The 24,228-nt window shown below is 41.6% G+C and overlaps 4 protein-coding genes across 12 annotated transcripts; 2 read left to right on the top strand and 2 right to left on the bottom strand.

The window, feature by feature from the left end:
* Positions 1-492: 492 nt before the first annotated feature.
* klhl41a (kelch-like family member 41a) lies at positions 493-4,046 on the top strand. Its single transcript, XM_040147789.1, has 6 exons — positions 493-1,651; positions 1,748-1,905; positions 2,017-2,124; positions 2,222-2,407; positions 3,223-3,369; positions 3,516-4,046. The coding sequence occupies exons 1-6, from the start codon at positions 566-568 to the stop codon at positions 3,625-3,627; spliced, it is 1,797 nt and encodes a 598-aa protein (XP_040003723.1). The 5' UTR covers positions 493-565; the 3' UTR covers positions 3,628-4,046.
* Positions 4,047-4,462: 416 nt separating this feature from the next.
* On the bottom strand, positions 4,463-11,775 carry fastkd1 (FAST kinase domains 1). 4 transcript variants are annotated; one of them, XM_040147782.1, is made up of 15 exons: positions 11,698-11,775; positions 8,573-9,087; positions 8,410-8,478; positions 7,866-7,991; positions 7,392-7,790; positions 7,179-7,289; positions 6,858-7,001; positions 6,286-6,772; positions 6,089-6,203; positions 5,875-6,003; positions 5,602-5,733; positions 5,389-5,502; positions 5,152-5,296; positions 4,937-5,051; positions 4,463-4,794 (listed from the first exon to the last, which is right to left on the bottom strand). In XM_040147782.1, exons 2-15 carry the CDS (start codon positions 8,905-8,907, stop codon positions 4,699-4,701), a joined length of 2,517 nt encoding a protein of 838 aa, XP_040003716.1. In that variant the 5' UTR covers positions 8,908-9,087; positions 11,698-11,775; the 3' UTR covers positions 4,463-4,698. The 4 variants fall into 4 exon arrangements, with proteins under 4 accessions (XP_040003716.1, XP_040003715.1, XP_040003717.1 ...); XM_040147781.1 differs by lacking the exon at positions 11,698-11,775 and adding an exon at positions 9,421-9,566; XM_040147783.1 differs by lacking the exon at positions 11,698-11,775 and adding an exon at positions 9,205-9,414 and having other exon boundaries at positions 6,858-6,989.
* Positions 11,009-17,550, top strand: ppig (peptidylprolyl isomerase G (cyclophilin G)). Of its 4 annotated transcripts, none has more exons than XM_040147786.1 (14): positions 11,009-11,170; positions 11,521-11,615; positions 11,704-11,787; positions 12,234-12,308; positions 12,401-12,508; positions 12,769-12,813; positions 12,902-12,989; positions 13,123-13,152; positions 13,247-13,386; positions 13,524-13,701; positions 13,788-13,973; positions 14,059-14,149; positions 14,386-14,525; positions 15,418-17,550. In XM_040147786.1, exons 3-14 carry the CDS (start codon positions 11,727-11,729, stop codon positions 16,409-16,411), a joined length of 2,136 nt encoding a protein of 711 aa, XP_040003720.1. In that variant the 5' UTR covers positions 11,009-11,170; positions 11,521-11,615; positions 11,704-11,726; the 3' UTR covers positions 16,412-17,550. The 4 variants fall into 4 exon arrangements, with proteins under 4 accessions (XP_040003720.1, XP_040003719.1, XP_040003722.1 ...); XM_040147785.1 differs by having other exon boundaries at positions 11,579-11,615; XM_040147788.1 differs by having other exon boundaries at positions 11,582-11,615.
* Positions 17,551-17,570: 20 nt separating this feature from the next.
* ccdc173 (coiled-coil domain containing 173) lies at positions 17,571-23,968 on the bottom strand. 3 transcript variants are annotated; one of them, XM_040147790.1, is made up of 9 exons: positions 23,724-23,968; positions 21,142-21,350; positions 20,832-21,005; positions 20,531-20,736; positions 20,261-20,417; positions 20,037-20,176; positions 19,723-19,915; positions 19,318-19,482; positions 17,571-19,195 (listed from the first exon to the last, which is right to left on the bottom strand). In XM_040147790.1, the coding sequence occupies exons 1-9, from the start codon at positions 23,818-23,820 to the stop codon at positions 18,845-18,847; spliced, it is 1,692 nt and encodes a 563-aa protein (XP_040003724.1). In that variant the 5' UTR covers positions 23,821-23,968; the 3' UTR covers positions 17,571-18,844. The 3 variants fall into 3 exon arrangements, with proteins under 3 accessions (XP_040003724.1, XP_040003725.1, XP_040003726.1); XM_040147791.1 differs by lacking the exon at positions 23,724-23,968 and adding an exon at positions 23,149-23,299; XM_040147792.1 differs by lacking the exon at positions 23,724-23,968 and adding an exon at positions 22,890-22,910.
* Positions 23,969-24,228: the final 260 nt, after the last annotated feature.

Below are 24,228 nucleotides of genomic sequence, written 5' to 3' on the forward strand. Positions count from 1 at the left end.
GTGGTAGCAGCTGTTCACTGACCCTGTCTACTTGTTAGGTAATTCCCCTGTGGATGTACTCGCACTAATACTGAATCACACACTGTCGGGAATAGTCATTACTATCAGTGAATTATGACTCACTTCACGTAGGTTTATCTAGAAATACACACAATTGTAGTAAATGCCAGCCATATCTGTAGAGCAAGTGGTAACCCCACTGTGTTAAGTGTTTTGTGTATTTATTATGTACTTTGCTGCCAGAATATATTTTCATTGTATTAGATGGGCAGGAGTAAATAAAAATGAAAAGATCAGAGGTTATTTCTGTTTGGCCAGACAACAATGTTGTTACTAATCACTAAGGTGACAAGGCTCCACAGTTGTTTTTACTCTATGACAGCTGTGTGAGCTTTCCGATTTGGCCAACTTGAATTCTTCATGGATGGGGTGGTTGGCTATATTTAGAGGGGCACAGTTATATTGAAGTGGCTTCAGACCTGACTGCCTATAGTCCTCTGTCTTCACCAGCTGGGACAGTCACTGAAGAACTGCCTCGTAATCATCCACTTCCTGTCCTAAAAGAATGGATCCCCAGAGCATGAGGGAAGACCTCCGTCTGTTTCAGAGCACTTTGCTGCAGGATGGACTCAAAGAGCTTCTGAATGAGAATAAGTTAATTGACTGTATCCTGAAGGTTGGAGACAGAAGCATCCCCTGCCATCGGCTCATTCTGGCAGCATGTAGTCCTTATTTCCGGGAGCTTTACTTCTCAGAGGATGGCAACGAAGTAGACAAAACGGAGATTGTTCTGGAGAACCTGGACCCCAATGTTATGGAGGTGATTGTGAATTACATGTACTCAGCAGAGCTTGACATCAACGACAACAACGTACAGGATATTTTGACTACTGCCGGTCGCTTTCAGATCCCCTCAGTGTTCACAGTTTGTGTGAATTACCTGCAGAAGAAGTTGTCGAAGAAAAACTGCCTTGCCATCTACAGGCTGGGACTGATGCTGAACTGCGCAAGACTGGCAATAGCAGCTCGAGATTACATTGCAGATCGGTTTGAAACCATAGCCAAGGATGAGGGTTTCTTAGACCTTGCTCCACCTGAACTCTTTGCTATTATTGGAGCGGATGCACTGAATGTAGAAAAAGAGGAAGTGGTATTTGAGACCCTTATGGAGTGGATCAGGAGAGACAAAGAGAAGCGCATGAAATCCTTAGAAGAGGCTTTTGAGTGCGTTCGCTTCCGTTTGCTCCCAGAGAAGTACTTCAAGGAAAAGGTAGAGAAAGACGACATCATCAAGGCTGATCCTGAACTTCTCAAGAAACTAAAGGTCATCAAGGAAGCCTTTGCAGGGAAGCTGCCAGAGAGGCAAAAGGGACAAGATGATGAGGAAGGAGAGGAGGGCAAGTTGCCTGGCTACCTTAATGATAACCGCAGATATGGCATGTATGCCAAAGACATGGTGTTGATGATCAGTGACACTGCTGCCGTGGCCTATGATAGCAAGGAGAACGAATGTTTCCTTGCTGCGATGGCTGAGCAGATCCCCCGAAACCATGTCAGTCTGATATCAAAGAAGAACAATCTGTTTGTGTTGGGAGGACTCTTTGTTGATGAAGAGGACAAAGAAAACCCGTTGCAATGTTACTTCTACCAGGTAGGAAAAAACAGTCTTTAATTTGTATAAACATTACATTCAAGACAATGAATTGCCTCAATTTGTTGTAAAAAAATATCTCAAAATGTGTCTCAGTTGGACAGTCTTGCGGCTGAATGGATTGCTCTGCCACCGATGCCCTCCCCCAGGTGTCTCTTCGCTATGGGGGAATTTGAAAATCTGATTTTTGCTGTAGCAGGAAAGGATTTACAGTCCGATGAGTCACATGACACTGTTATGTGCTATGACACTGAGTAAGTTCAGCAGATCATCCGTTTGGATTTTAATTCAGTGGATTCTTATTGAAAGCACTGATGTGTATTCCCTGTTGAACATATCCTCTGCTACTTTATTTGCCCTTTTAGAAAAATGAAGTGGACTGAGACAAAAAAGTTGCCCTTGAAAATCCACGGCCACTGTGTGGTCTCTGAGAATGGGCTGGTGTACTGTATTGGAGGCAAAACAGATGACAAGTAAGACTGCGATGCCAGAACACTTAATGTAAAGTCGAAATATGATTATCACACTACATTAATCCTTGTTGGGGGTCATTTTGTCTCACTGGTAAAGTAAAGCAACCAACAAGATGTTTGCATACAACCACAAGAAGTCAGAGTGGAAGGAGGTGGCTTCCATGAAGACACCCAGATCAATGTTTGGAGCAGTCGTCCATAAAGGGAGGATTATTGTGGCTGGAGGAGTCAATGAAGAAGGCCTCACAGCTGCATGTGAAGCCTATGACTTTGGAACCAACAAGTATGTACTTTTATCACAATTAGTATAGGCCCTTTAAACTTTCAATTTTTTTTTTTTACCATATTTAGATATCATAAATTTGAGGTTTTTTGTTCTTAGTTTTCCTTGTTGAAAGTGTATATCACACTGGAAAACAAACACTAGACATTTTTATGTGTTATGATATTTTCATTTTTAAATATAACATTCAAATCAGTTTCAGTCTAATATGTTAAAATGTTGCAGCTGTTTAAGTCAGAGGTTGCGACCCCTGGTTGCAGGTAATTGCTGTGATGTGGGCAGTTCAACCACTGTTTGCTCTTTCTCAGGGTGCTCAATTTGAGGGATTGTTAGTCTTAAAGAGGTCAAAGTTTCCAGTATTTGCCTGCATTTATAGAGTGCTTTCATCAAAAGCCTTTCATTCACCCACTTACACACACATTCATACACTGATGGCGGCCAGCTATCATACAAGGTGCTGGCCCGACCATCAGGTCTAATTTGAGGTTCAGTGTCTTGTCCATGGGACGGGAAGGGCTGGGGATCGAACCGCCAGCCCTGTGATTAGTGGACGACGCACTCTATCACCTGAGCTGCAGCCACCCGAAAAATCTGACATATGGTCTTCTTACCTTTAATTGTCTTTTGTTTCCGCTCAGATTTATCTTGCATACAACCACAAGTGGGCTTGACACTCTTTGTGGAGAACCACTGCTTTTAATCAATAAGGAGGATAAAAAGTCAAGGAACTCTTGCTGAGTTTTTGAAAGACCAGAGGGAAGAAAACTAGACATCACCGATATCAGATTAATACAGCTAAGTGCACCTTGTTGCAGGTGGTCACCCTTCACAGAGTTTCCCCAGGAGAGGAGTTCGGTCAACCTGGTCAGCTGTGGTGGGCTGCTGTACGCTGTAGGAGGCTTCGCCATGGTGGAGAACGATAACAAAGAGTGTGCGCCCAGTGAAATCATTGACATTTGGCAGTATGTGTTGATTTTGTTGCATTACACAGTATATTTTATATCTTGTGGTGCATAACACGATTTTGGTGACTTTCTTGTACAATGGCATCTCTCCTCGCCTTCTCTCAACTGTGTAATACAGCAACATGTTTTAAATTTCTCACCAGGTATGAAGATGGCAAGAAACAGTGGACTGGTATGATCAGAGAGATGCGTTATGCAGCTGGAGCCTCCTGTGTGTCCATGCGTCTGAACACAGCCAGAATGCCCAAACTGTAACAACAGTTCAGGGACATTCAGTTTGCTACTGTAGGAGGGTTATTATTAACGTGCTCTTATTTAGTGGTTCATTGTTGTCATTTATCAATTTAACATATCAGACACGACTTTGCCTATACTGAGTTTTTTTTTTAATGAAATTTATCATGATGTTAAATATTTAACATTGAACAGTTACTGTTATTTGGACCAGAAATTGTTTCTTCAGATTGTACTCATTACATAACATTATTTCAGCCAACTTGTAATGGTTCTGATAGAAATAAATATTTTCTTCTGCCAATCTGGAAATGTTCCTATTTCATACAGCAAGAATGTGTAGTTTGTTACTCTTCAGTGTTACAATATCATCACCCACAGATTCACTGTGTTTGACATTTTAGATTGGTTTTTGTTTTTCGAAGCAACGCTTGGAGTACATTACTAAGGACCCCTTTGCATATGGCTGACGAACTTCAGCTTTACCCCTTTCGAGACAATATTGCTGCTGTTACACAAGAACAATGACTAGTCTGCTGATGTTCATGTTGAAAAGCTCTACAATCACTGGCGAGACTTGTGCGAATTTGCATACCATACCAAGAGAACAGAACTATCAGCTGGCGTTCCTGTACAGTAACTTCACACCTGGAAGTTGAAGCACATCTTATTTGAGTGCAGACACCTGATAATACATTAAAATCATACTGTAAACCTTCAGTTGTAATAATTATCTTAAAGTAGTCTAGTCATCATCTACTACAAAATATGAATTGACTCCACTGATCTCAGCACTGACAGTATCCCATTATTGTTTCACACAATATGTACAAACCGAAAATAATGCTTTGTTTTCTTTTTAAAAAGTTATTTAATACAAAAGCTCATAATACGCAATCTCACTTAACATGAATGAGGTAGATTCATGTCAATTTTAGGCTCTATGACAAAGAAATAAGGAGCACTTGAATATTAGCATACTATATTAACACTGGGCTCTGTTCAGTCACTCTGCCAAGAATTTCTTCAAAACCAGGCTGAAAGCTCAGCGTTCACTGTAACATTTCTTTCATTATTCAATAAATAAGGCCTTTAAGAAGAAAGCTCTCTAAATATTTTCTTCTTTAGATAGTCCTTCCAGGCATCCTGTGTTGAAAGCTCCATAGAGTTCCATTCAAAGTGAGGGATCTGTAATAAAAAAATAAAACATTTTTTTTAATTATTTCACTGTCCCAGTGTTTTATACAACATTACACTAGCAGTTCAGGAGATTCAGTTCAAGAGATGTACAGTATTACATGCAACGTCAACTTGAATTGTGTCTTCTCACCTGAACAACACGATATCCCAGAATTTCAAGGTGTCTTTTTCTCATCAGGGCTTCACCTTTCATATGATGAGAATTTTTACAGAAGCACTTTGAATCAAGAAAGTCCACAGCAATTCTGAGAGATAGGTAAAAACAGAGTGTCAAACATAGTTCACTCCCGGTTGGTTTAATTTTTCATCTTCAATATTCAGGCTGTGTTCTGCGTTTGTCGCTACCGCTGAGCTCCAGGTGGCAGCTCATCCTTGACGTTTTCCAGCGAGCCCGCCCCCCAGTGAACTTGTCCACTGTCTGACATCTGCAGTGTGCTCGGATTGTTGTAAGGCAGCGGCTGTAGGTGTTTGTCCAGTATGCATTCAAAGTCTGAAAAGACAAATCATTGTTAGGAAAGGCGTGATAAACTATCATCAAATCAGTGTTTAATACTGAGATGGACATCATCCGATATTACTCACCTACGGTGTAAAAATATGGAGTGACGACTGCTACTCGGACGCAGTTAATGCCACCAAGAACTTCACCCAGCATTTTGTGGATCTGCTGCTGCACAGGACTAACAGTGCCATTCCCTGAAAAAACATTTTTGACAGGCAACTGATAGTGTGAATCGATTTGGATTCAAACCTCTAAACCCACCGGCACCAGACAATATTAGTGAACCTCGTTACCTTTTTTCTGCAGCTGCTGGCAGTAGCGCTCATGAAACCAGGGCACCTGGAACTCAGGGCACTGGAGACACACGGCGCGGTTGAGCTCCATGAGGCGCAGTCGAGTCCGCATGTTGAGGGCATCAGGAAGGGCTGTAAGAAGTAATGCAATTACTCCTACTCAACACGTATGAAGCGCTTACATCTCAAGATGAACATTTTGCCACAGATGCACGAGGGCTCGTTTTTTGTTTTTTTTTTAATATATAATTTTAAACCAAAGTGGGCACATACTTTCTAGTTGGGAGTCCAGCTTTCCCAGAAAGTCGATACTGAAGATTTCTCTGACCAGTTCCTCAGGAAAACAGTCAGCCACACCCAAGGAGTATGCCAGGAGAACTAGCAGATGTGGGTCAAAGGAGCCTACAAATGGACGGAGAGATGGTGTGAGCAAGAGCTTAAAGTAAAAAAAAAAAAAAGAAACAGTCTAAACTTATTAATCACTTACTGATATGAGGAGTGAAGTGCTGAATACAAACATCATACAACTCGTCTGCTTGTGCAGGATCATAATTCAGGACAGAAAAGGGTAGGAGGGTGGCATACGTTGCTGAGTAGTGAATCTTAAAAATGATACAGGAAAAGTGCAGTTAATATATAATTAGTTATTCCAGACTTAAGACGCTGTCATGTCTCTTGAAGCACCTTGTCAATGTCTTTAATGGCCACACTGGCAATTCGGTCCATCAGAGGAGGGCAGAGGTGATTCATCCTGGTTAGGAAGAGGGCCAACTCCGGCACACTGGTCCAGTTTATTTGGTCCATCATCCTCTGCAGCGTGACCATTGTCTCTTCGAGCAGCATTTCTTCAAACCACTCCCCTGAAATGTACTTGAGCTCCTCGAGCACCAAGTCCAGCCGGTCAGCCGTCCGTAGCCTCTCGTGGCCGCAGCGGTTCAGAGTCTGCAGCAGGCGCACGTACTTGCTGGGAGTGTTGTGGCGGTAGGACGGATCGTTCCGCACCCACTTGGCAACGGCAAAAGAAATGGTGTTGAGGTCATTGAGACTGCACTGCGTCACCACGGCCTCTACCCGTGAGGTCACGGCCTCTTCGAGTCGCGGGCAGGGCAGCATGGACAGAACGCGGGTCAGCATGGTCACCTCGTAGGGGAAGACGCTGCGCTGCAAAAAGCTGCGAGATAAAGTATAATCAGTCTATATCATATTTAATCAAGGTGCGGCGCGGGAATGGCTCCCTAGCTCAAATAAACACTTACTTGACCAAAATGTTTCGTAGTTTAGTGAAGAGTTCAGGGTTCTGGTATTGCAACAAATAAAGGGCTTGGGTGATTCTGGCCACCTCCACTGGTTTATAGACACCAAGGTTCCTCTGGATTACCGATGCAATTCTGGAAAATAATCTGGTGATGATTACATTTCACAAAATATTTAATAGATTTCATGAGAGTTCTCAGATATCATACATATATGGCAATGCTAGTATATCTGCAATAAGTTGATATATTATTATTATTATTATTATATTGTCCGAGCTTCTTAAACTATGCAGGTGCTATATGGCAGAGATATGAACTCACTTGTTCAGTAAACTAAGGTTCCTGCTCTGAATCTCTTCTAGTGCTTCAGCCACAGCCAGAGCCTGCTGCGCACTGAGCTCATCTGCCAACAGGAAGGCAGTGTTCTCCAACCTAAGGGGAATGAAACCACAGAGCAGACCGGTGAGACTCGAGCACTGCTGCAAAGTGTCAGAATTTCCGCTCATGCATTACGCCACAAATAACGATACCAACCCTTCTCTGATCTCCGGACTGGCCATGGGAGCCAGGGCAACAAACAGTTTAGTAAAGGAGAAAGGATCGGTGCTTGAATCAATCAGTTCTATCAGCCTTTGTTTGACAGCCAGCCTGAATTCACAGTTGTTGAACTGCAGGGACTGGTACAGCCCCATGATGATGCTGATATTCTCTGCATCCAGCCTGGGAATGTTGCACAAGAGGATCTGGTTGCACTTCTCCAGCAGAGCCCGGTGGCTGTACTTGATGTTGCGCAAGAACTGCACCACTCTCCGAGGGTTGTTGTAATGCGAGGGATCCATGGTGTCCAGGAGATGATCCGCCCTGCTAATGAGGGCATCCCGCAGCCGGGGAGACACCAGGGACGACATGCTTATCATCAGTGTAGTTAGGATCCTGGGAAAACAACGCCAGGGACTAAATACACAATATGCGATGCTTACATTTGATCACATTCATCAGATGACCAACCTGGCATCATCAATAGACGACAGCTTCTGGTCCACAATACTGGTGATGTGGCCCATTAGAGGACTGTGCTGAAGGTGCTGATCACTTAGACAAATGGCAAACTTGGACAGGGACGCCATTGGAAACCTGCAGAAATCCACATTTGCATAACACCTTATTAGTGTAGAAACAATTACACGATTTATCCATAAATCATTTGACAGAAAATTTAATAACAACTTTGATTATTGTTTATCGGTTCAGTCATTTATCAAGCAAAAACGCAGCACACTTGCTGGCTCCAGCTTGTGTTTTTCTCTGTTTTATATCATTGTAAATTTAACGCTCTGAGGTTCGGGGCTGTTGGTTGGAAGGACAACACGTCACTTTTGGGGTCTGGGAAATTATGAGGGACAATTTTCACTTTTTTTTCTGGCATCTTATAGACTAAACAATTATAAATGAAGAATTGCTAGACGATGAAAATAATATTTAGTTGAGCCCTACATTTCATTCCCTAACAGCAAACATAAAATAACAAAGAAAAGAAGTAATGCAATCATACCTGTCTATTCTTAGCCATGCCTCTGACACCAACTGTTGAACAAGAGAGTCGTGTTGATCCACGTTCAGCCTACAAGAGGAACAATAACACACTGAATTGTCATTTCAATTTTATGATTCAAACGCATATTCTTTAAGCCAATGGTGTCTGCATTTGAACGTACCTGAGGAAACTGTACAGCATGTCCACCAACATGAAATCGTCCATAAGAGCAATTTTATTCTCAGCCAAAACCCGCAGAGTCAGGAACTGTGGGTGACTCTTGATGAGCTCCACAGTCCTGAGCAGCTGAGGTTTCTCCCTCTGAAACTGCCACAGCATCCCCACAGCACAGCTGACATGGTTCACTGTGAGCTTGGCCTTGTTCTTGCCCACCACATCAAACACCTGGTCTTCAGCCGAGCAAACCCGCAGCTGCTCCAGAACCTGGTCTCGGTTCACCGTCCCGCCGTGGGCGAGCCTGCGAAGGCAGGAATTCACACACCGGAGCCGAAACATTGTCACGGACCTGGGCTCGGGTTAAGTGTGCACTGAGGTCCTCATGGTACCAACCCAGTGCCCACTATCCACCCCAATGTCGAACCAACCGGCGGGGCTTCCAGCCAGCTGGTATCACATCCACCAAATTGCAGTCGGCAGGTGGGAGATGGCGGGTGCTCCTTCAGGGACCTCTGTCAGCTGAGAACAAACACAAACACACACACTATTTTAACCAGCGCCACAATTTCTGACATTATGCCCGGTTCTAGCGCACAGCCCCGCTCAGGGATGTCATTCGACTCTCCGTGGGTGTACCATTGGTGTGAAGCGTGCTGCCAGTAGCTCGGTTCAGTTTTCTAACGCGGTGTTCACGTGGATGAGTAAACAGTTCACCCGAAATGTCCAGACTACCCCCTGCTAGCCCAGAGCTTAGCTAGATTTCTGCAGATTGTGGAGGTTTAAAAATTACATGTCGGACAAAAAAAAAAAAGAACACCGTGGCTAAAATCGCTCATTCAAAGTCAAAATTACCTAGCATGTGTGCTATAATGTTTCTCTTCCGTAGCAAGTGACATAACGTCGAGGGGGTTTTTCACACCCTGGGCGTTGTCCTTCAGGCAGCAGCTCATTCACGCCGGGGGAGTGTAGGCAACCGGTTGCTCTGAGGTGTTCATTAAAGTGTTTTCCCAGAGGAAATACCTTGCCTGAATACCAGTGATACCCCTCTGTGCCACTGAGGAAACATCAATTCTGTAAAGGGCCCCGTTGTCCCTGGCACCAGTTGCAACCCCAACACACCAACGAATCATTTATTTATTTGAGATATTTTATATAATTTTCCCCAAATGAGCATATATTATGCTTTGCAAAGAGAAAAAGAAATAAAAATAATAATTCTGAGCTGGGAGGAGGTTGCAATTCAAAGATTAAAAAAAAAAAAATCAGGTATTTATATATTATTAAATAATAATAATTATTTACTATTTTAATAGCCTTTGGATTTATGGAAAAGCAGATCGAGTCAGTGTACTGTTTGATGTCTTTTGAGAAAACCAAAAAGTTTGTCTATTTATGTAAATGTATCAATCTGAAATCGTGAATATGAAATACAGACAATAAAATGAAAAGATCGTGGTTTACAGTTGATAATTCATCCTATGATTATGTTATAATCAGGATGCCAAACAGTGCATGCTTTCAAAATAATATAAAATTTTCATAAATATAATTGTTGATAAAGATGCAAAGTTATTCGAAAAAAATCTCTCAAAAGGGCAGTACCAAAATAACTGAGCAACTGTCTCAGGGGAGCTACAACAGAATGTACAATTTATATCAACATCTTTTCTGATCTTCTTTAAAATACATCTTGGCTGGGTAAAATCTATGAATAGCCTTGAAAGAAACCTTCTTTGATTTTGTTAGTTAACAGATACTGATTACTCCTTGGTCATTGCCTAACTAACATGGATATACCAGAAAGGACTGCACCAAAGACGTTTGTATAACCCCTAGGTGTTATGGGGACAGAGGCATAGCCAGGAAATTTGGGTTCTGCACATATGTGGCGTCACCTGTAAAACAGTGGAGTCGTCTGTCAAACCATTTATTCAGCCACCAATAATAATTAATTTACAGGGCTAATAACATAAAATTTCAAAATTGCACATAAAAACAAACATCTAATTCCAGGCTTCTTTGGGGTCCTCCTCATGTTGGGGCCTTGGGTACTTAGTTGTGCTACTACCCTCACTACAGGTATGCTGTACCGCAATAAAAACTCCTCATAGATAAACAATATCCCATCCATATTGAACAACCATAAGCACCAGATTAATGCTGTTTTGAAAGCATCATTTTAAAAAGACAGATTTGTGTTCATGCAATATTTCCTTATTATTCCATATGAAATATGTGTGAAGTGAGAAATTACTCTTGACCATGATCAAAGGCCTGCCTGGGATTTTGTCAACGCAGATGAACTACGAGGAGGAATAATGTTCCAGACAGAGGTAGGGTCGTTGAATCATTAAATGGGCGTTGTATCTGATAAACAGCCTGAGATAATGTTGTGCCTGACAGGTTAATTTCGGGGCCTAAAATCTCCAGCGCTCCTCTCGCGGCGTGCTCCACTGCGTTGACTGGCGCACGAGCCTCGACATACGTTGACGTCCCTGCCGCGCCATCTTTAGAAACAGTGAGCTCAACACTGAATGAAACTTAATTTTCGTCGTTTGTTGGGAACTGCTCGCTGTATGGAGTGATATCCTTGGCTTTCCAGGTGATGTGGTTTCACATTAACGACGCCTTGGTGACATATTTATGTAGTTTTTGCACTGAAATGGTTCGTTTTATGTAGGAGGACCCCTCTGTGTGTTTTGTGACTGAGGCTAGGCGAGCTTGCTAATGCTAGCACCAGGCCTAACGCCGGATAGATAGATACTGCTGTGTGAAACCGTAACAGTCTAATCCAGATTGTGAACGTGTGAAAGGGGGCACTTGTAAGACTTTAATCGTGTCGCTAGTTAGCTAACATTATCCTACGAGTAAAAAGCAAACAAACTCGCCCAATTATTGTTTATAATCCAGCTGTGTCGGTAACGTTTTTCATTTTTATCTGATATCTTGAAGACCAGCGACTTACAATCAAAACCTTCATCATTTTATTTTTGCCTCACATGGTTTTCAGTAGCATTTAAAAGCAATCGTTCAGCTGCTCAGACCCGGTAGGTTTGCAAGATTTGCATTTTTTTCCCCCGCCCGTTACATGCTACTGTCACTTATCTCTTCCTGATCTGTGTTTCTCACCTGCAGGTGTTTGATCAGTAGATGCGATCATGGGTGTCAAGGTTCAGCGCCCTCGGTGCTTCCTTGATATTGGAATCAGTAACGTGCTCGGTAAGAAACAAACCTCACCTTTCTGCCTCATTTCTGATACATTCACTCAGCTGCGATTTAACTGGGTTAATATTTCTGATACTAACGCAGTCTATCTGGACAGCCTTGCAATAAATCCTAACTTAATAAGGATCGTAATGGTCACTTTTTGATGAAACTGTTGCAGGGGTGAGATTCACATTATGTTCGTATGGGAGGGTGTAGTTTTTGGCTATGTTGAGTTATATGGTGTGTTTTTTAGTCTACCTTTACATTTATATATGAGTGGGGTAGACAAAATATTAAAAAACACAGTGTAATGCAATAGAATACAGAACCACTACCTCGACCTCCAAAATGACCATAATACTGGATCAGCACCCATCTAATTAGTTTAAACAGAACCTGAACATTATAATCTAAAATAATAAAAAGTAAATTATTCTAACCTGTTGTCTCCCCAACAGTCGGCAGAATTGTGGTGGAGTTGTTTTCGGACATCTGTCCCAAAACTTGTGAAAACTTCAGATGCCTCTGCACAGGTGAATAACGAATTTCCTCCTCAAGAATATGCCAGCAGGCTTCTTTTTTCTTGGTACACTCTAATAATGATAATTACTGTTGTTTCATCCAGGTGAGAGAGGCACCGGTAAAGGAACTCAGAAACCCCTGCACTACAAAGGATGTCTGTTCCATCGAATTGTAAAAGACTTCATGATTCAAGGAGGAGACTTCAGTGAAGGTGAGTTGGGAATTATGTACTTAGCTTAGAACAAATGTGACCCATTCAAGGATTGCTGGGAAACAGTTACTGAGTGCAAGTCTCTCTGTGTTCATAGCGTCACAAAGCTCTCAGTTTTTACCTCTTACATACTGTATTAATGAAAAGCACGACCAAGCTAGCGTCGGCCTCATAAAATCAGTTGTTTTAGAACCCCAAAATCTCTTTACCTGCTGCACCTCCTTTGCTTATGTTTTTTTTTTTTTTCTTTGACATCTTAGGCAACGGAAGAGGAGGTGAATCCATCTATGGAGGCTTTTTTGAAGGTAAAGAGGCCACTGTCAGAGCTGTCAGTTGTTATCCAAACCGATGTTGGCTTCAAGATGGCAGTACAATCTTATCCTTTTCCCCCAGATGAAAGCTTTGCTGTTAAACACAACAAGGAATACCTGCTGTCTATGGCCAATAGAGGCAAAGATACAAACGGATCCCAGTTTTTCATGTAAGCACTATGTCTTCTCCTTTATATCATTGATTTGGTATATTATTAGTTAATTGTGTTACCCCTAAGCCTTCCAAATAATTCTTTGCCTTTTTTTTTTTTTTTTCTTGACTGGCTTGCTGTGACACTTCAGAACAACAAAACCCTCACCACATCTGGATGGGTAATTGCTGCTTGATTGCATACGGAAATCTAATTGATGCACAATGTACATAAAATGTCTCTAGCTAAAGCCCAACCCCACTTTATTTTCTCAGTGTCCATGTGGTTTTTGGTCATGTGATCTCTGGTCAAGAGGTTGTTCAAACCATGGAGAACCAGAAAACGGATCATAACAGCAAACCATATGCTGACGTGAAAGTGTTGAATTGTGGAGAGCTGGTCCCTAAATCTAAAGGTTTGTTTGTGCAAAGCATTTTCAGTGTTTTCGAAATGAGTTTAAAATTTTGACTTCTGTCTCCTGCTATTGTCTGAGGAGACTCAATTTTTAGATTTTATAATGCAGTGATTGTAACACTCTTTCCGTTTTTGCAGCAAAAAAGAATGAAAAAAGGAGAGAGAAGGCCTCCTCCAGTTCCAGCAGTAGCTCCAGCGACTCTGAAAGCTCCTCAGATTCCTCCTCTGATTCTGAAGAATCAGAGAAAGAATCCAAGAAGCGGAAAAAGAAGTTAAAAAAGCTAAAAAAGAAACTAAAGAAGAAGGACAAGAAAAGGTACCTAATTTTTTTTCACAATTTCACTGTCTGCAGTGGAAACAGTACCTAGTGTGCCTTTATTCTGAGCGGCAATGCTTCGCTAGGTCAGATGCTGAAAGTGCTGAAGAGAAAGAACAAGAGGAGTTGGTTACATCTACCGTACGTCCTGAGGAAATCCCGCCCATCCCAGAGAACCGATTCCTCATGAGGAGAAGTCCCCAGGCAGTTCAGAAGTCAAAGGAGGAGGCTGAAAAGGATCAAAGAAATAAAGAGGAAAGGCCAAGAGAGAGGTACGTATGCTTGAAAGGCATTCATTATATAATTGGTCCTCTTTAATTGCCACTGTCAATTAATTTTCATTGCCCCCCCCCCCAGTACTGGCGTAACATATAATTCTCAGTCAGCATATCATAGAAGACTGGTGATGACACGATCCGGCAGGAAGATAAAAGGCAGAGGTCCGAGGGTAAGTGGACTGCAACAACAAGAAGCAAAAATTTTGTCAAAGTTCATATTGTGTCCACTGACACTGGAATATGTCAAGTTGCTTTCATATGGCAGTGACACCTAAAATTAAATGTCAGTGTTTACAAATCAGAAGTTAAAATGTTTATAAAGTTTCTGTCTTGACCAATGTTCCATCCAGTCTATTTAGAGTCTGTATGGAACAGAGTTAAAGGGTTTGTCATTTCTCCCATCCAGAGATACCGGACTCCGTCACGCTCACGTTCAAGGTCCAGAGATCGTTTTCGGCGTAGTGAAACTCCTCCACACTGGCGTCAGGAGCTGCAGCGCCAGAGGATGAGGGCCGTCACTGGAGAGCGCTGGATTAAGGGTGACAGGTAAAATGCCCTGATTTTGACTTATCGAAGAGTATGTAAACACACAGTTTCTAGTCAGTCTGCCTTGTGGACAGTTTTGAAAAATGTGTTTTAAAACAAGAATAGAGTGGTATAGAGGGAGAGTAAGTAGTGATGTTTTTCTGTAATGATGCTTCACGTTTCTCTAAACTGAGATTGTGAAAATGTTCTGACTAATAAACATTTTTTTAGAGAAGTGCAAATGCATCCTAAATTTAAGTGTTTCAGCCATGTACAAGACAATTTATTAAAGAGAAAATGAGGGATTATGTATAAAAATGGCTGTAACGGTTAATCTGATATTTTTATTAAACCCTTTGAATTAAAGATGAAAGTCTGAACTTAAATCACATCTTGATGGCTTTGTCTCAAATCCATTGTGGTGGCGCATAGTAGGGTACGAAAATTGTGCCACTGTCCAGATACTTATATACCTACCTGTACTAAAGGGTCTACTGCTGGCATTATTGTAAGCTGTTGCTGTGCACTCGGATGTGTTATTACGATACTGAAGCCCAGAACAAAATCATGTACTTGCACAATTGAAGGGGCAAAATATACTTGTCTAAAAAGACTAAGTGCAAAAGAAACGCAAGTCAGCATAGACAGCTGCATTATTTAAAAATGGTTGATTACCTGCCGTAGTAGGGCGGGTGTTAGGCTTTGTTTGAAAATAAATGTATTTACCAACACAGGCATCCATAGGAAAGGTATCCCAAAGCACATGTACCATGACCCAAGCTTGATTTGAATCCAAACAAATACGTAGATGTGTAACTGAAATGTTCTTCGATACAAATCGTAGATGAAATGCAGAGGCCATTATGTTCTGTCAGTAACATTTTCTATGAACTTTTTTTTTTTTTTTAAACAGAGGTGACATGAATGAGGCCAAGGATGAGGCTGCTAGAGCTCCAAGAAGAGAGAGACGGGCCTCCAGCACAAAGCATGAAAAAACAGCTGAGGGTAAAAAAGACAAGAAAACTCGGTCACATAGATCCAAAAGCAAAGAAGAGGACACTGTAGAGAAGGACGAGAAGCATAGCAAACACAAGGCAAAGAAACGAGATAAATCTCAAAGCCGCAGTAAAAGCAGAGAAAAAAATAGAAGGTCAAAAAGTAGAGATAAGGGTCACAAGCACAAAAGTGATGACAGGAGAGGTCGCTCAAGAAGCAAAGACCAAAATGTTAAGAAAGAAAAGGAATCAGAATCTGATCACAATAAAGATAGAAATAAGGGCCACGAGTCTGACAAAAAGCACAGAGAGGACACAAAAGGAAGAAACGGTGAGAGAACTAGGACAAAGTCAAAAAGCAAGGAAAAAACAACTACAAAAGACGGGCGTAGATCAAGCAGTAGAAACAGGGATAGAGGTGGAACTGCAGTGTCGAAAGACAAAGAAGAAAAACGAGAGAAAGACAGAGAGAGGGGCAGGGAACGTAGCAGGAGTCAGGAAAGACGACGCAACAGTGAAAGGGAGAATAAGAGGCGAGGAACGTCCAGGGACAGGGAACATCGAACAAGAAGTCCTGACAGAAATAAGACTAGAGACTCGCACAGAAGCAGGCGCTCTAGAAGTAAGAGTAATAAGAGAGACCACAGCAAAGATCGAGCTTCTCATAGAAAAGACAAAGACAGAGAAGCCACCAACCAAAGGAGGAGACGTAGCAGCAGTTCCGAGAGTGATAGAAATGAGAAAAGGAAGAGTCAAAAGAGCCCAGATTCCAAAAGAAGAGCAAAAAGCACCTCCAAATCCAAAGACAGAAGAAGTCCAGCCAGACCAAGACCAGATAGTACAAAAGGCAAAGGCAGAAACGACAGCAAGAGGAATAAATCGAGCTCTAGCTCCGGCTCTGACAGTGACTGAGCCTGTGATTGTATCCTAAAGGAACAGATTGGGAATTTTTGAAGTTTGTCCCGATTTTGTACCTACTACATCTATAGTAAGAAGCACCAGCTTTCTATCTACAGTGGGGCATTCACATTCCTCATTCACTGCAAAAAAAAACAACCCATTTCACAGTTCAGCAAAAGCTAACATGAGCGTACAAACGTCAGTCAAAGGTCTTTTCCAAAACAGCTCACAACTGTAATACACTAATAAGAAATCCCAACAGATAGAAGCCATGTTTGAAAGCAGAAAAAACCTGTCGTAAACATTTAATATAACTACCCAAACCTGCAGTTAGAAATCTGTAGCATCATTTGCGCTTTGGCTGAACTGTGGAGGGCATTTTGGCATTGAATGAGCGTTGTGGATTTGTTCCACATTAACTGTGTAACACTCTTGATGGTAGCTGAAGCTGCCAGTTTAGAGAAAAGGATTTGTGGCTGAAAAAGAAACTCAACTACAGTGTGTACTGTACATCAGCAGTGAGTATAAAAGAACCAAGTTCTTTTAATCGTACATGACCAGAGGAAGTCAGTTTGAAGGAGGTTTTTTTTTTTTTTTTTTTTTTTTTGTTAATTTCGAATTCTTTTGTACATTATATTTTGGCTGAACCATCTCTCTGATTTCAGACTGTTTAACAAATTTAAGATTTTACTGCAACAGATCATCTCCTGCTAAAACTTTTCTCCCCTGAGTACATTTTTGACTGAAATTTGTTTTAATGTTGTTTAATGCAGTTGGTTTGGGGGATTAGAAGCGCCTCTAATTTTGGCAAAAGTCTGACATTAACTTGTCAAGTTATTTTTGCTACAACAATCAGTCTGGAAGAGATCATCATAATTTCTTGCATGCAACTGTATCCCTGTTATTGTTAGATCAAATATGTACATCCATGACTTTTTTTTTTTCATGTACATTCACAACCTAACTGTAATCCTATTTGTTAACTGGTTTTGAGATACCTCTGAATTTTTTTTTTTTTTTTTTAAAGAAATGTTACTCATGCTGTAAGTACAACATAAAATCAATTTGTATAAATTGTGTTTTGTGCAAGTTGGTTTTAAGAAGAAGAACTCAACTATAGAATGAATTAAAATGCTCAATTTGGATTTTAATCAGTCGTTTTAATGTTCTGTAAATGCTGTTACTATTATAACACAAACAAACAAACAACAATTATCATTTTGGAGGCTAAAATATTATCATCCAACATAGCAACACACAGTAATTACATTATTATAGCGAATTTACACTGCACTGTTAAATGCAGTAGTAGTAAATTGCTTGGATCAGGGGAAACCAGAGTCCATATTGTTAGCCCAGACAAGTTGTCATGTCTGCTTGGGGCAGCTGATGTGAAACGTTCACAGATCACTTTATGTGATTAAACTGTAGAGTATTTTGACCGCAACTATCAGAGAACATTGTCCAGAGCACATACATCATGTACCTAATGAACACTTTGAATAACATCCCTAAAAGTTTTTAGTTGTGTCTGAAGTCACTCCCTCTTATAGTGTACAGTGCGGTGTGTATAGTGTACTGTATGAGTGAAAATCATGCACTGCATAGTGCCCTCAAAAATGTAAGGAGAGGAGAAATTGAGCTGTGTCCCAAATTCGTACAACATACTGATTCTACACAGTATGTTCTACACACTAAATGTTATAGTATACTGTTTTAGCAGTTAGTATAAAGCAGTAGAATAGTTGTTTTTTTAATACTAACAGGAAATTATACAATATGTGTCAGATGTCCATCACTGTGATTTTGGAATCTCACTAAGTTAAACTTCAGGGAAAAAAAAGAAAAAATAATGTCTTGATAACTTGTTTTTGCTTTTCAATATCTTTCTGGAGCTGCTTCACCATTATCCACAGTTTGCTTAAATTTTTGCCATCTGTGAGCAGTTCCACCATTTCCTTTGTGCACTGCATTGTGGGAGAATAGTATCCATCAACAGCCCACTCAGAAATTGGCTGTATTTAGCATGCTATTTGTCTGGTTTGAGTTGACTTGATTCTGTCATCACATACTTGTATTTTAGTAAGTAGTCTTTAGGCATTTTTATGCCGTCAGTAATGAGATGAGAACGACAGCCAAGCGACAGGTCCCAGGCTGGACTCCAACCAGAGACATTCTGGTTCAGGGTCGGCGCCGTTAACACCTAGGCCACCAGGCTAAAGTCATGTGAGACTCCACGTGTCAGTCATGATCAAAATCATGAGAATTCAAGCGTCCATAATCCCAATTTACTATTCACTATGTTAGTAGTGAATGAGGGAGTAATTTCAGACACAGCCTTGGTCAAAGTATTTTAAGAATGTTATAACATTCAGTGTGTTCAGAGATGGTAAATTTAAGGAAACATTCTTGGAACGAAAATAGCCAGCTGGGAGTGATCTATCACTACATAAACCCGAGTCTCCTCTTTGCTTCTTGAATATCTACAGCTTCATTAAGCTTTTTAATGTTCTCGGTGGCACCAGAGACATAGTTTGGCATCTGAGCACCACTACAGTCCTGAACGAGGTAGCTAGGCCTGACACCGCTACAAACGGGACCCAGCCCTCCTCCAATCCCTTCCCTCGCAGCTTTGCAAAGTGGAAAAACATTTCGCTGAGCCTCTGCCGCTGCATCGATAATGTGCTGTGCGTACTGTTGAAATTGGTTTTCCTCGGTAGCAACAAGGTCTGTGTTCTTGGCCTCAAACTCATGCTCCTCTCTTCTCAGCTGCTGATGCCTGGCAATTTTTGCAGCCTGTGTATGAAAAATGGAAATTAACAGTCAAAATTTTCTCTCACAGAACAAGGGCCATAACTACCACTCGACCAAAACTGCCAATGTCTGTAATTCTGTGGTTAAAATAGTTGTGGTGTTACCATTTGTGTGGCATTGAATTCTTGTAATTTTCTTTCATCTTCCCTGATCCTCTGAGTCTTCAGTTGTTGCTTCTCAGAAAATATTCTGTCGGCCTCTCTCTTGGCTTGAAGCGTGTCTCGCATGTTCTGTTGTGCTACTTTGTCCCTCTGCTCCTTTTCCTTTCTCTGATGAAAGACAGTTTGGGTTACAGGTGTGATAACATTTGGTTAGCTGCAGCTGGAAGAAGCAGCCAACAACAAAGTGGATTTCACTGTAGCCATAAAAAAATTATGAAACTGAAAAATGTTTGGACTCACAGGTTAGAAACTCCATTTAAATTGCCAACAACGTGTTGAAAAAGGTTTCATGCTATAGTAACATGACTTTTTCTGTGTTGTCAGATGCAGCATATGAACTTGTGTTACCATGAATTCTCTGTGTGCAGTGATCGACTTCAACATTGCAGACCTCTTCTCCTCCTCCTCCCTCTGCTGTTGCGCCTGTTTTGCATCCCGTTCAGCAACAGCCTTAGCAAGCCTCTGCTCCTCACTGACGGTTTGCTCCTGCTGCGTGACTGTCAGTTTGTTCATGATCCTCTCTCTGTGCATCTGGGCCTCTCTGAAGAATAAAACAGCTCACGCGTTTAACCCCGATCACCAAGGACCCGCTTCGATGTTTGAGATGTCGAGGCAGATGACTGGGTCTACAGGAAGCTGGATGAAGATATGCTGGGTCTTACCTAAAAATCTCCATTTCTTTGTCTTTCCTTAACTTCATCATTTTTTGTTTCGCAGAGAGATAAAGTTTCCTTTGCTCCTCTTCAGCCGCGTGTTTTTGTGCATCTGCTGCTCTTATGAGGTCTCTATTGGTGAGATGTTCCTGTAAATACAGATTGTAGAATAATAAACCTATGTCTTAGAAAACAAGGATACAAATACATAAGCTGTGTTGCTAAGACCCTACCAGGTGACCTTGCATAAGGTTTCTCTTCTGCTCTGCTTGTCTTCTTTCCTCCATTCTTTGCTCCCACTGATAGAGTTCTTGATGGCGTTGGATTTCCTCTCCGTCTTTCTTGTTCTCAGTCTTTTGTCGCTGTCTCGCCAACTCATTTTCCTTGATCCTAAAGAAAAGGACTCATATTCTTTATTTGAAATTCTTTGAAATAGAGACGACCATCATACTGAAAATGATGCAACTGCAGCCTTTTCAAAGCTGGTCTGATGTGAGACTTACTGCTTTTTCAGGTTCTCTGCAACAGCCTGTCTCTCAAGCTTTTTCTGATGTGCTTTCTCCTGCTCCCTTCTCAGTGCCTCATCCTCTCTGGTCTTTGATATATGCATGAATTCTTTGTCCACATCTTTAGAGGCACTCTTTATTCTTTGCTTCAGTTCAATCTGAGCCTCCCTCTCCTTCAGCACTTCTGTCAGCATGAGTGCACGCTATGGAAGTAGTAAAAACCATTCATTACCCCAAAAACATCGATGTGTAGCCAAATATGTACAAATGACAACACTAATGCTCAAGTGAAACTAACATGTAATCCTTTGACGCGGTCGGTTTGATAATACAGCTGAGTCTTGGCTTTTTCAATGGCCTCTTTACGCTTTTGTTCCTGGTATTTGGCCTCTTCTATATCAGTCAGTTTCCTTTTCTCCTCCTCAATCTGCTCCCGAATCTTCTTTGCCTCCAGATTCTTTTGCCTTTGACCCTTTGATAAATATGAACACAAAAAGTAAGTTAAGTAATTGTCACTGCAGGATATTTTGCTTTTTGCAACCACTCAAGCACATCTGGAAACAATAAAGCAAATATAATCTGACAAAAGCCCTGTACAGGCAACTTACAGCGATGGTATTGGACCACAGTTTCACCACCTCTTTTGATTGCAGGTGCAAGGCTTCTCTCTGGCTCGCTGCCTCTCTCATACTCTCCTTGTCTTTATTAACCCGGTTCAATTCATCTTGAATCCTCAGCCATTCGGCCTTGGTTAAGATAGTGACTTGTCGGAGATCAGGTGGCTGGATCGTCCTGCTGGGTTCCTCTGCTGAAGACACTATTAAAATAGGATGAAATTACCCCAGGAAGACCTCCTGTAAATGTACCAGTACATCCGGTGGGTTTATAGGAACTGAGAATATGCACAATCAATTTGCATCATTTGAGGAGTTGAGGACTGTTGAATGAATAATTTAAAATAAAGTCCCGTATGAAATGCTTTTCCGCAGAAAGTAATAGACTATATATTAATTTCCTTCGTGTTAAAATGTGCAAAAGTTGCTGTGTGGAAACACTGGCTGGTTTGTGTTTATACAATTACGTCCATGAGTAATTGGACAGTGATACAGTTTTTGTAATTTTGACTCTATACACAACCTCAATGAATGTAAAACAAAGCCACCAAGATGTGATTGAAGTGTAGACTTTCAGCTTTAATTCAAGGTGTTTAATAAAAAATATTGCATTAACCGTTTAGGAGTTAGTGTCATTTTTAAACATAGTCCCTCATTTTCAGAGGCTCAAAAGTAATTGGACAAACCAAAATAACTATAAATATCAGGATTATTTTTAATACTTGGATGAAAATTCTTTGCAGTCAATGACTTTCGCAGTATGTTTTAGGTCATCATGCATCTGTACTATCAGTTTTGCAGCATTATGGCTGAATCTGAGCACATAGTAAAGCCCTCTGTACTTCAGAATTCATCCTGCTGCTTCTATCAGCAGTCACATCAGTAAACACCAGTGACCCAGTTCCACTGGCAGCCAAACTGCCTCCACCATGTTTGACAGATGATGTGAAGAGGTTTTTCCATTCACCAGGGAAAGATTTCTGCGATCATCCACGTTAGTTTTCTTCCGTGATCTTCCAGGCCTTTTGGTGTTGCTGAGCTCGCAGGTGCATTCCTTCTTTTTAATAATGTACCAAATTGTTGATATGGCCACTCCTAACGTTTCTGATGGGATGTTTTGTTTTTTGTTTTTGTTTTTTCAGCCTAATGATGGCCTCCTTCTGAGATACCAAATGCAAATCCAACACTCGGAATCCACTCCAGATATTTTATCTTCTTAATGTGTCATGAAGTAACGAGGGAACAGGCCTCACCTGGCCATGAAACTGATCAACTGTGAATTGTCCAACTACTTTTGAGCCTCTGAAAATGAGGAGCTATGTATAAAAATGTCTCTAATTCCTAAACGGTTAATGCAATGTTTTTGTTAGAACCCTGGAGTTAAATTTGAAAGTCCACATCTTGATTCGTTCGTTTCAAATCGATTGTGGTGACGGCAAAATAATAATAAATATAATGAAGGAATTTAGTGTTTAGCGCCTCGGGATTGTGTAGAGAGCTTTAAAACAGCATTTACTAGTTAAAAAAAAGGTAACAGTAAATGGATGAAAAGAAACAAAAACTTTGTTGGATGACCAAAAACTTTCCTCGGTGCATGGAATCGCAATGAGGGACTTGGACTTGGTCTCGGTATTTCTAAAATCCCAGCTATGACCTTGCCATGCAAATGAGAAATATAGCTAAATGCAAAAATACCGGTAACTATAAACAAGAACCCGTAATATTCCGCTTAACAAACACACCGTTTCACAGCAAGGTTGTTTTCTTTTAAAAACTGGCAACACGTTTGCTCGTAGACGCGACTATTCAATGTTTTCGGTGCTGCTCTTGACCATGTTCTGCGTTTTACTCGTGACTCTCATACATTTCTTGGTTAATAGTACAAGCTTTCAAGACCGCTATCAAGTTCGCCTATTAGCCAAAACACCCCCCTCGTCTAACATCTAAGACATGTACCTCCGCTAAGGTTAACCCCGGAACCCTCGTGTCTGGAGCCCTCACCACTTTTACTGGACCCTCTCCGTCTGCCGTGCTGAACCACCGATGCCATTTGTAGGAGATGGTATTCGCTCGTAATTAAACCAAAAAAAAAATACTACTGCGAAATAAAACGGCCGATAAAGAAATCCTTGACTGTAGCTAACGTTGCATACACGCGCACACACACAGGCATGTCAGTCTGCATTCGTTGCGCTGTAACCAGGCAACGGCTGAATCCACCTGAAAGCCTTTCCGCCGATTAACGACAGGGGGCGCTGTGTTATTCACGTTTGAATGGACACCACCAGCCTCAGCTTCGGTGTAAAAAAAACCAGGGGGGTCTGATGTTGGTGGTGCCACAGTCGATCGTGAATAAGCTCGGTAACACACGGCGCCCCCTGTCGTTAATCGGCGGAAAGGCTTTCAGATGGATTCAGCCGTTGCCCGGATCCAGCGCAACAACCGCTGACCGACACCGCTGTGTGTAAATAACGTTTTTACAGCTATTGCTTCAGTAGGACGAGGAATAAAGCAACATTCCTACAACAACAACAACAACAACAACAACAACAAAAGTGAATAAAGAAAAACCTCACAAGGGATTGAGGAGTCAATACAGGTCACAATATTACCGGCACACTTTCCGATGTTGAAGGAGACAATTGTATTTCGAGCAGCTGGTTCTCCTTTCATTGGTAACTCGATAAAACTCTACCCGTGTGAGTTGCCGGCATCAGCAATCTCTGCACATGCTTCATTCTGCCGAGTGAAAGTCAAAGACACCCAAGAGGGGTAACAGTACGCAAAACACGCCTTCGCGTGGAGGGGAAAGAGCAGCTAACTCTCGTCCTCTTTTTGTGTCAGTGGGTCTGTCACGCAGATAAGAAATAACAGTGGAGAAGCGTCAGAGGAAGTCAGACACAAGGTTGTAGGGGGAAAAAAATGCACGGACGATGCTCCTGTGTCCGATGCACACAACAGGCCTCTTTCAGGGCAGGAAAGGCCGAGGTGTAAAGAATACATTGACTCATGGCTGAGTGCAGTTTAGCTGCCTCGGTTTCAGGCTCCTGCTGCTGTTCAAGCGGTTTCACTGTCAGAATT

The sequence above is a fragment of the Xiphias gladius genome, chromosome 16 (assembly GCF_016859285.1).
Source record: "Xiphias gladius isolate SHS-SW01 ecotype Sanya breed wild chromosome 16, ASM1685928v1, whole genome shotgun sequence".
Lineage (NCBI taxonomy): Eukaryota > Metazoa > Chordata > Actinopteri > Istiophoriformes > Xiphiidae > Xiphias > Xiphias gladius.